The 16,012-nt window shown below is 37.4% G+C and overlaps 1 protein-coding gene across 1 annotated transcript in view; it reads left to right on the plus strand.

The window, feature by feature from the left end:
• Positions 1 to 7,993: 7,993 nt before the first annotated feature.
• LOC126457523 (nucleolar pre-ribosomal-associated protein 1) overlaps positions 7,994 to 16,012 on the plus strand; it is a 180,361-nt gene continuing 172,342 nt past the window's right edge. The window contains exon 1 of the mRNA XM_050093866.1: positions 7,994 to 8,349. Within this exon, the coding sequence (XP_049949823.1) occupies positions 8,217 to 8,349 (133 nt within the window). The 5' untranslated portion in view covers positions 7,994 to 8,216. The remainder of the gene's footprint in view (positions 8,350 to 16,012) is intronic.

A 16,012-nucleotide genomic window follows, 5' to 3' on the forward strand; every position in this document is an offset into this window, starting at 1 on the left:
ATTAATGTTACCTTGGGTGTGCGATGAAATCTTTCGACTAATTCTTTGCTTTCATTGTGGTAATTAATTGGCCTAATGTGTTCACATATAGACACCTGAAGAAGCTCTTACAACAAACAAGCCTCAAACGGTTTTCATCTATTGTAAGTGATGACATGGGAACTCCATAAAAGGCAAACCAGCCTGTGACGAGCGTTATAGAAACAGTGTTGGCCTAAATGTTGTCTGCAGAAAATGCTGCTGGCTAGTGTGAGAACCGATCCACCTCCGTGCAGTAGGCTTGACAAATGATCCTGAGGGAACATGCACATGTCATCTGACTTTGCTTTTTCCTGCACTGTAACCAACAGTGGACCCAGTGCCAGCAATCCCATCTGATCCTGAATCATATGACATATTATGCTGGGAATTTAGCGGGAACTCTAATCCCCGTATGTGCCAGATTATGGAAGGCACAAAAAACATACCGTATGTGCCTCTGTGGAATGTATGAATAGCGCCTTTCCTATGATATGTCGCACCATACACTAACTTCCAATTCCTCCACCTTTGTTTGAATCATCATGTGAAGAAAAATCATATATTTTTTCTTTCTCTCGTCCTTTTCTTTATATATATATATATATATATATATATATATATATATATATATATATATATATATATATAGATTATGTAACTTACCAAACGAAAGCGTTGGTATGTTGATAGAGATACTAACAAACACACACACAAAATTCAAGCTTTCGCAAACCACGGTTGCTTCATCAGGAAAGAGGGAAGGAGAGGGAGAGACAGGGTTTTAAGGGAGTCATTCCAATCCCGGGAGCGGAAAGAGTTACCCTAGGGGAAAAAAGTGACAGGTATACACTCGCACACACACACATATCCATCCACACATATACAGACACAAGCAGACATATGTCTAGAACAACTCGGCCACTCTGAGTGGCATCTACTTGATCCTCTGCTGCTTTCAGTACTTCATGCCTCAAAGCTACCCATTCTTATTCTACTGTTTTTCTTTCCACCATCCCTGTCAATTGTTCCCTTATGCTCTCCCGGAAACTCTGTACAACCTCTGTTTTAGTCAGTTTATCCAGGTCCCATCTCCTTAAATTCCCACCTTTTTGCAGTTTCTTCAGTTTTAATCTACAGTTCATAACTAATAGATTGTGGTCAGAGTCCACATCTGCCCCTGGAAATGTCTTACAATTTAAAACCTGGTTCCTAAATCTCTGTCTTACCATTATATGATCTATTTGAAACCTGTCAGTATCTCCAGGCTTCTTTCATGTATACAACCTTCTTTTATGACTCTTGAACCAAGTGTTAGCTATGATTAAGTTATGCTCTGTGCAAAATTATACGACACGGCTTCCTCTTTCTTTTCTTAGCCCCAATCCATATTCGCCTACTACTTTTCCAGTTACCTATGACTATTAAATTTTCATCTCCTTTCACTATCTGAATAATTTCTTTTATTTCACCATACATTTCTTCAATTTCATCGCCATCTGCAGAGCTAGTTGGCATATGAACTTGTACTACTGTAGTAGGCATGGTCTTGATGTCTATCTTGGCACTCACTATGCTGTTTGTAGAAGCTTACCCGCACTCCTATTTTTTAGTCATTATTAAACCTACTTCTGCATTACCCCTATTTGATTTTGTATTTATAACCCTGTATTCGCCTGACCAAAAGTCTTGTTCCTCCTGCCACGGAACTCGCTAATTCCCACTATATCTAACTTTAACCTATCCATTTCCCTTTTTAAATTTTCTAACCTACCTGCCCGATTAAGGGATCTGACATTCCACACTCCGATCCGTAGAATGCCAGTTTTCTTTCACCTGATAACGACGTGCTTTTGAGTAGTCCACGCCTAGTGATCTGAATGGGGAACTATTTTACCTAGGGAATATTTTACCCGAGAGGACGCCATCATCATTTAACCATACAGTAAATCTGCATGCCTTCGGGAAAAATTACGGCTTTAGTTTCCCCTTGCTTTCAGCCGTTAGCAGTACCAGCACAGCAAGGCCGTTTTGGTTAGTGTTACAAGGCCAGATCAGTCAATCGCCCAGATTGTTGCCCCTGCAACTACTGAAAAGGCTCCGGCCCCTCTTCAAGAACCACATGTTTGTCTGTCCTCTCAACAGATACCCCTCCATTGTGGTTGCACGTACGGTACGGCTATCTATATTGCTGAGGCACCAATGTGTACAACACTGAAATGTTCATCTGTTTCTACAAATTTTTCCAATTGTGATTTTGTGTGGCGAGTGATCTTGGTTTTCTAGCAGCTAACACAGGATTTAGTCCATTGTCACACATCACTTTTTATGTTTAACCAAATAACTCTACTAATTAGCAGTTTCACTGTAGTCCTTATAGCCAGATGAGCTAAACCTTGAAAATGGAGAAATATTTGAAGACTATAAACTTGAGAAATGTGAGGTACGATGTTTGCAGTTGAAGTGTCACACCACACTGTTCTTGCTGGTAGTAGTTGATGTGACTTGAAATTTAAGGAATTGTTCCCTGTTTGGAGTTGCTGCAATTTGTGATCTTGCAGTTGACTCGTGGCAGTTTCTTCAAAGTCCATTATTGTCGCTTCATCAACTCCAGATAGGGGATTTGCAACCAATTGTGAAACAAATGTGAGTGGATTATGGTCAGTGAAGATTATGAAGTGCTTTCCAACATGTAAATACTTAAATTTTTTTACAGAAAGCTAAATTCCCAACAAGTCTAGGTTTTCAATTCCCTTTCCAGTAAAATCTGATGTGTCTGTGCATAGCGCTAGGCGTAAATCTGAGCATTTCTTTGACAATTTCTTTACTTCCACAGTCCACTGAATTTGCCTGTTATCCTTGCGTTTTGCTCTCTTAATACAGTCGTATAATACAACCTGAGTTTGCGCCGCATCTTAAAGACAATTACTCTAGTAGTTGACAATGCCAAGAAACTTGTACCCAAAAATTGCTTTCACTTTCTCAGGTAGCAGACAGGATCTCTCTGGTGTTACGCAGTACCAGGAATTCTATTTCATTTACTCTCAAGATTGGTTTTGGAATGTTGAATCAAAGTCTATAACTAGACAATTGCTCTAGGACTCCTTTTAGGTGTGCTCAGTGTTCAATACTTGATGAGGCGAGTAAATTGTAGTGGAGGTACAGAAACACAAAATCCAGTCAAACAAAACCACATCAATGAATCACTGGAACGTTGAAGGTGAATGGCCAAGTGATGCCATTGTGTAACACGAATTTAAATTATTATTCTGCCACTCCCACACCCTTTGGGTCTAACTGTCTTGGTTCAAATGGCTCTGAGCACTATGCCACTTAACTTCTGAGGTTATCAGTCGCCTAGAACTTTGAACTAATTAAACCTAACTAACCTAAGGACATCACACACATCCATGCCCGAGGCAGGATTTGAAACTACGACCATAGCGGTCTCTCGGTTCCAGACTGTAGCGCCTAGAATCGCACGGCCACTCTGGCCGACTAACTGTCTTGCCCTAGAAAACATGGATAGGCCTTCAGTGGTACTGCAGTGTTTGAGATCATGTAAACAGTTCTGTAAATCTTGAGTTTTGACTCATGGTACTTACAACTTTGTCAACTGAATCTGACACAACTTTGCCCTCAAAACTGAGCTTGGTTACATTATCTGTTAATCTGTTATTATTAATATCTACTAATAATCCGAATTTATTCACAAAATTGGCTCCCATTATAGCTTTATTGATTTTCGCAACGATATACCACCACTGAAACTGATGTCGCTGTCCCAAATCGATGGTACAAAGTTCGAGCTTGAATGTAGGAACTTTGGTACCATTAACAACTCATAATTGATATGGTGATTCAACATTAACTTTTGGGTTAGTTGGAATTTCAGAAACATCATCCACAAAATCAACTAAAAATCACAGTCATGTGTTTTTGTTCATTACAACTAGGCAGGTTTTGCGGCAGCTGGATTGGGCAGCAGAACTTGCTGCTAATTGATCGGCTGGGTTGTGTGCTTGATTGGACCAACTACATGGAGGCGCGCATTTTTCAGAGTTACAGTGCTGTCCACAGCGAAACTGATAATAACAATACTTTCCCAGATAACTGAATTTATTTTGAGACCTTTTGCGGCTGTTATTACTTTGGCAGTTGAAGATCCTCTGGCGATACCTGCGTTTATAATTAGTTGAGAATGCATATATTAGGCTCTGGGCCTGAAAGTCTTGTAATTACGTCACTGATTGTTACTGGAGCATCCTGTTGGTTACAAGCATAATTTTACATGATAAACAATTCGTTACAGGGATTCATTTTTATTATCTTATCAGCCGTTGTAGCCACTTTTTCTTGTCCCTCTTCACTGGGAAAATATTCCATATAAAATCAGGAAATATTTGTTGCCAAAGTGTCTTAAGAACATTTTTCTACTCTTGTCAAGGCTTGCATCTTGCATACCAGCTGGCTAGGGTTTTGGTCTCCCAAATCCATTCCCATGACTAATCACTTAATACGCTTATCTTAGTTGTCTTTGAATAATACATTCAGTAGACGTTTTTTAGTCAACACATATTTATTACTTGTGTGGTGAAAATAATATCTCAGATATTATTGGTGTATTTTGGTTCTAATTGTGACAGTAAATGGTTAAATTTGGCATTTTCTGTGGCAATTTTGCAAATGGTGAACTAAATCGAAGATATTTGAGGATATTATGAAACTGCATTTGAATAATAGCGAAACCTCAATTATTTTTCCTGTTTTTACAACGAACAGCTTTTCCGAAATTTCTGTCAGAATCACTGTTATCTCTCCACATGCAATTCTATTACACTTCCAGTCAGTTGTTCTACCACAGGTGTAGTAGATGAAATGCTTGTACTAGGATTGCACTTACTTTCTTCACTGCTGATACCTGATTCAGGGCCTACAGCCATGCTTTTTTGTTGAACAATGCTGCAACCATTGTTCTCTAAAGCTGCAACCATTGATTCCACTTTATTCACCAAAACTACCAATGATAAATCAATATGTGCTGCCAAAACAGTGCTAATAGTCTGCAGAAGCTGTATAAGCCACAGTGAATGCAAGTAAGTCTCGAACAATAAATCATTACCTGTAAGTGTTTTTAGTTCCTCTGCAATCTACTTTGGCAACATTTTGCCCATCGAGCCTTCCTATAACAGCTTATGCAATCTTTTTTCCAGTGTCAAGAAATATTTTTTAATTAATCCAGCGTTAGGAGCTTCGTAATTTTGCAAAGCTATCACCTCTTCAGCTTGCATGAATTAAGCTTCATCCAAGTGTGCTACAACACAATGAAACCTAACGATCGAAGACATAAAGCCCTACAGAAAAAAAGTACTCTCTATATGCTGGAACTATGGATACCGTCCTTAATCCTAAAAGTAGTAAGTTTTACATTACCGAAATTTCTGCTTTCAGTTGCAGGGATTTGTGAAGAGTTTGCCTACGAAATGAAATGGTTAATGCTCATTTCTCAACAAAGCAATCGATATTTTGTATGAAGTCATTTTTACGTCGCACACCATATCGACGACCGCATGATTGGCTCTCAACATGATCGGCTATCAACTATCGCTAGCATTCGATAAGACTCTCTCATAAGATTCCATGCGCGCATACTGGAGACTTACAAAAACACGCCATTCTTGAAATGATTTATTGTAATTATTGCTATAATAAAATGTCGCATTACGATTTATCAACGGTTAATCTCTTCACATAAGAGCGCCTTCTTAGGAGTGAGTTATTATCATGAATAATTTTCATGTTAGGAATGAGACACAGTTGTTTTATAATTTGCAATATGCCATTTCAATGTAACAGGGCTTTGAAATTTTGCACAAACACATCACCATTATCATTAAATGTCACTTATTAACGCATCAACGATACATGTCTTCAAGATAGAGTACTTATTGTATTCTATTGTATTCTGATAACCAAGACTGGAGTTAAATATTGTATGATTAAGTGCTAGTGTAATGAACGTGGTCGTAGTCTGTGGAGTCGAAAGTTGTTGGTTCGCATCCCCTTGCATACAATTTTTTCATGTTAGCGTTGTCAACACGTTCTGTTACATTCTTATGAAAGAGATACAAGTATGTTCTGCGATATTGGATGTTATTTACGTTCAGTCTGATATGAGAACGAGGGATGACATAAATATTTAGCGATTTCTGTGTATATGATTGTGCAGCTTTACTTGCTGCGACTGAAACGTGCAACAATAAAATTCATATTCTGCCAGTTCACTAATATGTGGCTCTCTATTTCTGAATATGTAACGATTTCAGAGTGTGTGGTTAGACAGGAACTGAAGAGGACATCTTAAATTGATGCAAGTAAATCGAGGAGCAGTAATATTCTTATAAATAAGTTAAATGAAAATGCAACCTCTCACTTTTTTGGATAATTATATTTCATTCCATGAATCGGTTTTCGAACCTTTTCAGGTTCATCTTCAGATGGTTTCTGGAGGTTACATAATTAATTTTAGCCTAATGCTGGGTGCTGGCTTGCAACCAGTTCATGGAATAAAACATAATTATTCAAAAAAGTGACTGGTTGTAGTTATATGTAACTTATTTACATTCAACTAACAGTCACAGGTTAGCCGATCATGCGGTCGTCGATATTGCGTGTGACGTAAAAATGACGTCATTTTTTTGGAAACCGTTGTGAGAAGAACGTTACCCCACTGGAACCTAGTCACTGCAGTTTTTGTTATTCAGCTCGATATCATGTGTCGCAACAAAATCAACCCCGCCAGAAATTGCCTTTTAAGTTATGCCGAGTTTATACTCCAGTTATGTGTTAGTCTGGGTTGTATAACACGTTTTCCGTGCTGTTTCGAGACAGAGCTTAACCCCCTGTTAATTGGTGTTTGTGGTACCAGCATTTGGTAACTTTTCCCTTGTGAATAACTGCGTGACCTACAGATAATAATTCAGTTACAGCTACCAAGATTCACTGACATAATAAGATATTATTTGCTGATGAAATCTCAAACTGACAATAGAAATTTTTGTCTCTCAAAGGAAGGCTGTCTGAATTATGAGTGGAGCCCATCGAAACCATTAATCAGGAAACTCTTCCAAGATCTGCAGGCAATGATACGTCAGTATATCATCTTTCTTAGGCGCATTTTTAATGAGAAGTGTTCCCTCTGCAAAACAAACAGTGCCTGCCACGACTATTAACAAAAAGGACCTGATTAACAGTTAAAAACGGCTTTTCACCGCAAAGGGGAACATTACTCAAGTGTAGAAGTGTTCAATGTACTCTTAAATAACACAGAAAACCTATAGCGACGTATTCGTGGCACCTCTTTTCTCGTTCACGAGTGATAGCTTCAAAATTGGCGGAACATATGGAAGCCACAGCATTGTTTGTTCTAGCTCTGAACCATTTATTGCTTCATTTAATTTGGGTGCCTACTATTTCTTGATCAAATGCACACATTTTATAGTTTTGTTTTTCCAGTTAGATCACCTCAGAAGAACAAATTCACTATTGGAAGCAAAGTAGTCTTTGTGGTCATGCAAACTTTTCCGATGTGTGCTACGATGAACACATTTTTTCAGCCGGATGGGGACGAGAGACTCGTCGAAAGGTAGTGTTAGCCGAACGCTGCCGCCTTGTTGGAAACCCGCGAGCTTTTCGTGAAAATAGTGTTTATTGACAGTGATCTGCTTCGTAGGGCTTGTGACTCACAGGTATTTGTATGAGTTGACCAGTATAGTTTGTAAGTTGCTGCTATTGTAATCATAGGATACTAAGTTTCTGAGTTCTATAATTCTACATTTCTCAACAATCAAATGCATTTGGGGATGCCCGTGCAAGTTTTGGTTGCATGTGGCATCGTGACCTTGCACAGTGTCTTCTTCTAACACATAATCTTTGACTATGTAGCCGCAATGTAATGCACGTGTGTTTGTTTACATGTTATTGCATGCGGGCGTATATGAATTTTGTTGTGACTTTGACAGAAATTACAGAGCTACCTGAAGTTAGATGAAATATGACATTCCTCTGCAGCCTTCACCAGCTATCCTTTCCTCACATCTGGAAACAAGTGTTGCATGATGTGAGAAATGATTATATTTTGGGAGTAGTGTTACATTTATAAAGGAGGGAATCTTCAGATTGAAGTGTTACACACAGTTATGAGACAAATGGCTCTGAAAGGACTTAAACGGCGTGCATCCATTGCCGACAGTGTTCATCGAGAAAAGAAGAGTAAAGGATTTTCAGTTAACTCATTTCTAAATAGCTTGCAGCAGCCCGAATGCCTCACATGTGAGTTGGAGTTTCTGTGCATGCCAAACGTTTCTTCCTTCACGCGCGTTCATATCTTGTTGTTTGGTTCACATTCATCAAATACCGTGGACCATAATTGTACACTCTCGCCAGTTACAGAACACTTCATCAGTGAAAAATATAGTTTCTCTCTCTCTCTCTCTCTCTCTCTCTCTCTCTCTCTCTCTCTCTCTGACCGAGCGAGGTGGCGCAGTGGTTAGCACACTGGACTCGCATTCGGGAGGACGACGGTTCAATCCCGTCTCCGGCCATCGTGATTTAGGTTTTCCGTGATTTCCCTAAATCGCTTCAGACAAATGCCGGGATGGTTCCTTTGAAAGGGCACGGCCGATTTCCTTCCCCATCCTTCCCTCACCCGAGCTTGCGCTCCGTCTCTAATGACCTCGTTGTCGATGGGACGTTAAACACTAATCTTCTCCTCCTCCTCCTCCTCCTCCTCCTCCTCCTCCTCCTCTCTCTCTGGGATGTGGTACTTCACCACAACCAAGATTTCGTGGTGTGTGTGTGTGTGTGTGTGTGTGTGTGTGTGTGTGTGTGTGGAAAGGAGAGGGATCCAATACCACACTTAAACCCTGCAGATGTGACAAAATACAGACTTATCACATTATTATTGGATTAGCTGAACCAGATTAACTGGAGGCGTTGATACTGCTTTTCCAGCTCTCTGGCGAACTATCAACTGAATGTACCAATACCATATGTACTGATGATGTGGCATCATACATATATAAACAGAAGATAATGGAACACAGTGTTTTTTTGCATCTGTGTTACTTTTTGGAGTAGGCCTATAGGTTGTGATGACAAATTGATCTCATGTATCGTAAGATGTATGTTAGAGGTCTATCTATTAACAGTATTGAAAAGTGCTCAGCAGTAAATTAGGACGTACCATTTCTGCAATCTAATATATTCACTTGTATTTCTACTCTATAAGCCGTTATGTTCTCCAATCTCTTTGTCTGTTGGCTGTGCATTATAAAGAATGACACCTTAATGGGTCACATGTTTTTGAGTATGAGTGGTTTTTGCTCCCTTTACGTGGAGGAACCCACAGTTGTGTTGTAACTTGGCAGTTGCAGTGAGCCCTTACACATATGTGTGACATGATTTGAGTAGCCATTTTTTATAATGAAAAAATTTCTTTTAATCGACTAATGATTTCACTCCAAAAAACTGTTCCATAAGCCATAAGGAACTAGAAGTAGTCAAAGTAAGTCATTCTATTACCTTCTGAGGAACATACTTTTGAACTTTTGAAATGTTTCTCTGATCAGAACATGCCAAATTGAGTTTGTGGACGAGTTTTTTTACATAGTCACTCCAGTTTAAATCTTGATGACCATACATTGCAAAAGTAATCTAGGCCTACTCTTTTTAACTCATAATAAGTTTATAGGATGTATCAGTCTTAAATTCTCTTGGATAAAATGATACTTATTTTTGAAAATTGGAATAAACAATTCAGACGATGTAAGTTAAATGAAGAATACTGTGAAATGAAATAAACATACAAGCATAGTGCAACTGAAAGTGAGGGACTGTAGACTAAAACAGTGGTAATGGAAATGTAGATTATGATGAACATTCTGTTGAATGTTGCCAGCGTCAAGGAGACTAGTTGAAATAAAATTTTAGAGGAAATGAAGTTGATGAATAGTAGAAATCGTGTAGAATTCTGAATAAAATCATCTCACTTGGGTTAATCCACACCAAGTGGTCCAGTACTGGTTGCTTGACCATCTCAGAAAAAAATTATATTTGCTGGGTGAATTCCCCAATGTTTAGTAGTCACAAAAATATTTTTTAAAAACATTTATTGTTTATTATTTTGAAATTGCGGCCATATTTGTTCCAGGCCCCATGTGTTTTTTTGTATTTGCAAGCATCAACATTTTTTACAATGATTTAGTAGTGAATTGTCCTAAGTCTTTCAGATAAAATGCATTTACTTCCACATGCTCTGGGCTACAAATTAACATCATCATCACTTAGCTGAATGTATTCTTTAATATATTTTTAATAGTTCAGAGTTATCAGACAAATTAAAAAAACTCAATTTTTTAACAGTATTTTTGCAAATAAAGATTAATTTCTCAGCTTTTATATTTTTTCTGCTATTGCACTGTATAGCATAGTTACTTTATAGAGTATCAATGGTGAGGCAGCTTACACTTAATAAATACACAATTTAAATTTTTTTTTAATTTTTCCATTTTGTGGCCTGCAGTATCTTTGTTTGGGGACCAAATAAAAATCTGAACATTTCACGGTTAATAGACCTTTATGATATCAAACTACAGTATAAATTTCAACTATGAGATTCAATTGGAAGTTATGGGGAAAAAAATTACAAACACGAGTCAAAAATATGTTGTTTAACACCTGCGATATCTGGTAGGCTAATCAAATAAAGTATACCAGTTACATAATGTATTACACCACATAACACTAGCTATTGATTATTTGTTGAAACAATGCTGTGGTAATTGTTTCACTGGGCTAACAATTGCATCTGCAAGCCTATACAAGTCTGATTGTTGTCTTCCCCATTACACCAACAGTTGTCTACTCACACTTATTTAGCTAGAAGTTCTTGAAGTGTGCAGTTGAAAAACGGAGTCTTGGTGTTCTGTTGGTGTTATTATTAATTAAGCATCTCATAAAAGTGTGTATGGAGTGTATCCTAAAGACATTACTTTAATCGAATATTACAGTGAAGAAGAAACGGTATTGTTTTACTTATGAGTTGTCCTAGAGGTCAAATCAACATGCATGTATAATGAAATGAAATACTTAAAAAAAATGCATCACCTTTTTGGTCAGTCTTGCATGACCCTTTTGAGAAACATAAGAAACCTGTAACAAAAGGTCTGCGAGAAATAACATTTGATCATTATTCTAAAAATAAAAGCCCTTTTGACAATCTCATACCAAGAAAATCATGTGTCCAACACATTATTCTAAAATATTTGTAATTCACAAGAGAAATGATAGCAAAACCTCAGATACAGAATTTTGTGACTTATCAGGGGTCGACAGAAGCATCCGATCCCACGCGTCGGCTTTGACCCGTGACGTAAGGGTGTTGTCGTGTGTGACGTCATGACGGCGCGGAGTTTGGTTTGTGAGTGTGGCATATATGTGGATGTCGTTGTGTTGTGGTTTGTTGTGCTCTCTGGTGGTATGTTCAGGGTTTTCGTTTGTATGGTGTAATGGGCTGAATTTGCTTTTGTTCATTATCCAGAATTGTTCGAGTGTCAGATGTGTTTGTAGTGGAATTCGTTTCAGTGAGTTAACGATTATGTGTGAAGGTTAATTTAGTGTTGTTCCCTGTACATCATGTGGTGATTTTAGTAAAATTAATCGGTTGTTGGTTTTGTTCAGGAATGGATATGACAGATAAAATTAACAGTGCGCAGGTCAAGGGAAATGTTCGATCCCAATGTGTGGCTGTGTGTGTTGATATTGGTATCGGGAGATGTTTTTGAGCTGTATAGGCCGAAGGAAGTGTTTGATCCTAATTTATGGGATTGGGAGCTGCTGTTGAGCTATATAGGTCAACTGAAGTGTCCGATTCCAGATGATGTGTTTAGTGGTATTTGGGGAGTTTTGTGATGTCGAATTTTTTCGTCATTTTGTGTGGTTTTGTATGGGGGTGGGTGTCTAAATTAGTTTATATTTAGTTTGCCGCCACCCAAAAACACCCCATTTCCCGCGCATGTCCCGTTAGTGTAATTAGGCTTTTTGTGGAAAGTGTGTTTGTTTTTCGATGTATTTTCATCCTCATAATGTGTACGTACCGACTTTATATGCGCCATATTGGAATCGTGGTTTATGGTCGTTTCCGCCATATTTGTGACGTCATGGGTCAAAGCAGACGGGCGGGATCAGACGCTTCCGTATTTCCCTTATCAGCAACCATTAAAAAAGTGGATAAAGCTTGTGAAACTGTGGGTATATCACCTGCTAGTAAAGTTAGAAAACTGAGTCAAGATAAAATACCAAGTGCCTTGAATTCAAAAATTGAGAAAGTGGCAGCTACAGTCAAAAAGAATTTGGAAGTTTCATTTCAAAATACAATTTGTACTAAAACAGATGGAAGATCTAAAACTTCACCAACTGAATATGATGATTTGATAGAAAAGCTAAAAACTAAATGCAGCACTTCAAACAAAGAGGAAGAAATTAAGATTATCAGTTTACTGCCGAATTCTTGGAATCAAGCAAAAGTTATTGATGAATTTAATGTGTCAGAACGTCTTGTTAAGTTAACAAGGCAATTAATTAAAGAACAGGGAGTTTTATCGGCATTACAAAAGAAAAGTGCATCCAGTTTGGTAGATGAAAACACAATCAATGAAGTTATAAAGTATTATGACGATGACAATAACTGCCGTTTGATGCCTGGCATCAAGATTAAAGGTACTCGATCTTTTCATTGTATTGTACCCCATTCACACAACTTACTGAAGTGTAAGATCACATCAACTTTGCCTGATTGTGAACTTCATCAATGTGGAAAACTTGTACAACTGATTCTTCAAAATAAAGATAGTGGCTTGTGTTTACAATGAACAGTGGTGGATTGGTGAAGTTGATAATATTGACTGTCAAAACCAAGATGTACATGTTGTATTTTTCACCCTCCATGACCAAGGAAATCTTTTTTTAAAAAAATGAGAAGGATCAAGTTTGGATGACACTTAAAAATGTACTAAGGAAGCTGTTTCCCATGGAATTTACAACTGTGACTGCACGAACTTATAATCTAACACCCAAACTGAGTGAACAAATTTCTCAAACGTTCAATGAGCGATGTACTAAAAGCAAACAACAAGAGAACAATATAATGTAATTAGTAGGCTTATTTTCAATAAAAAAGTAAGTAATCATAGATATGATTAAATGATATACCATAACTGATATATTTTATTCCATAAGCCTAGATATCGCAGATGTTAAAAAACATATTTTTGTCTCGTGTTTGTAATTTTTTTCCCATAACTTCCAATTTAATTTCAAAGTTGAAATTTATACTGAAGTTTGATATCATAAAGGTCTATTAACTGTAAAATTTTCATGTTTTTGTTTGGTCCCCCAACAAAATGGAAACATTTTAAAAATCCATAGTGTATTTTTTTGAGTGTAAGCTGCTCACCATTGATACTCTATAAAAAGTAACTATACTATACAGTGTAATAGCAGAAAAAATGCTAAACCTGAGAAAGTAATCTTTTTTTGGAAAACCACTGTTCAAAAATTGAGTTTTTTTTAATTTGTGGCTGATAACTTTGAACTATTACAAATATATTAAAGAATACATTTAGCTAAGTGATACTGGTGTTAATTTGTAGCCCAGATTGTGTTGAACTAAATGCATTTTACCTGAAAGGCTTAGTACAATCCACTACTGAATAATTGTAAAAAATGTAGATGCTTGCAAATACGAAAAATCGCATGTGGCCTGGAACAAACATAGCCGCTATTTCAAAATAATAAACAATAAATGTTTTTAAAAAATATTTTTGTGACTACTAAACATTGGGGAATTCACCCAGCAAATATAAAATTTTTCTGAGGTGGTCAAGCAACCAATTATTTGTTTCTTGGACCACTTGGTATGGATTGACCCACATGCTCATGTAGCTGTGTGCATTAAATCTTCCACTTCTGTTCTTGGGAGGTGTTCTGGCCCCACTTTGAATGTGCCCTATGAATTAATGAGTAGAGCCGGTGTGCTGGCTAGTATGGATGTGGTTTTTAGGTGGTTTCCTACATCATACTAGATGAATACCTGGTTGGTACCCCAATCCCGCTTCTGATACATGCTAAGCAAACATTTAGAAAACTTTGTCACATTTGCGCATGGAATTTTATCTACACACAGAGGGATAAGAGTGCACTGATCCCACTATGAAAGGTGTAGTAACTAATGACCTAGATGTTTAGTCCCTGTAAACCCATAATCAGCAGCAGTGTAAAGCCTTCATCAAAATTATTCGAATACATTTGTTAATATGTATCAGAATGTAGAATGAGAGAGTCATGAGAGACACTTGAGAAGAATAAAAATAAATATAGCAAAAGATTCTGATCTATTAGGCAACTTTGGATCATATTCCTGTGTGAACTACTTTATTTAGCTTTTATGTAATTCCTAAATCATCAACACTATGGTAGGTTTTGTGGAACAGTGTTACTGATATTCTTCCTCACTATTGTATGATCTTGGTTTATTCTCTATTTCTGATGTCATCATTCTTTGGTAAACCTTAAACTCTACTCTTCCTACCCTCCTTCAAGAACAAATTATCCATGGAGAAATCAGAACAGACATTTATGCTTTTGAAACACTGCAGCTCAAGGACACAAACAGGACATTATGACAAACAGTGAGACTTTAGATAAGACCTTTACATATTTCTTCAGAACTATAGAAAATGTCAAAAAAAGAGAAAAAAAGAAATCCCTGGTTGTATATTCTGAAAATGAAAACATTTCTGATGTTCTCTTCATTGCAGTAAATAAAGCTGTTTGACACATGCAGAAGAAGAAGAAAGTTACAGTTGTAGCTGTAGAAAGAATAATAGACAATGACGCATCACTTTCCACATGTACGTACCGAAACTGAAATTCACACTTAAGCACTTGGTAAACAGTTTATGGAACCACTTTCAGGCCATTTCTCTATTGTTCCGCTCTCAAATAATCCATGGGAGAAACAAACCCTTAAATCTTTCTGTGTGAGTTCCAGTTTGTCTTATTTTAATCTGATGATCATATTTCCTCTGTATGTGGGAGTCAAAATATTTCTCTTAATGACTGCCACCACAACTTGCATATCATATCCATGACTCTCTCTCTCTCCTCTTTTTTTTTTTGTGGTAATACAAACTAAGCTGTCTTTCTTTGGACTTTACTGATTTCCTCTGTCAAACCTATCTGGTAAGGATGCTATTACCTGCAACATTATTACAGAAGAGGCTGAATAAGCATGATGTAGGCAGTCTCTTTACACATGATGGTTCCATTTTTAGTTGTTCATAATTGCAATCCCAAGGTATTTAGAACAATTGACAGTCTTTAAAGTTGTGTGGTGTACCATGTAACCAAAATTTAACCGATTCCTTTTAGTACTCATGTGGATGACTGCACACTTCTTATTGTAGAGTCAATTGCCAAGTTTGACACTATACAGATACCTTGTCTAAGTTATTTTGCAGCATATTTTGATTTTCTGGTGATTTTACTAGACAGAAAACGACAGCATCATCAGCAAACAATCTAAGAGGCTGCTCAGATTGTCCCTTGAATCATTTATATAGGTTAGGAACAGTAGAGAACCTACAACATTTCCTCAGGAAATGCCAGACATCACTTGTTTTGTACTTGATGACTTTCTGTTAGTTACCACAAATTATGACGTTTCTGACAGGAAATTATGAATCCAGTTGCACAACTGCCAACCAGCATGTATTTCGAAAACATCGATCATGTGAAACCCAACTCACACTTTTCTCACGACACACGGAAAGCTTTGGATCAGGGCAGCCAAGTAGATAAGCAGTATTTCTTGATTTCCGAAAAGCATTTGACTCAGTACCGCACCTACACTTATTGTCAAAAGTACGATCATATG

Source organism: Schistocerca serialis, chromosome 2 (genome assembly GCF_023864345.2).
Source record: "Schistocerca serialis cubense isolate TAMUIC-IGC-003099 chromosome 2, iqSchSeri2.2, whole genome shotgun sequence".
NCBI lineage: Eukaryota > Metazoa > Arthropoda > Insecta > Orthoptera > Acrididae > Schistocerca > Schistocerca serialis.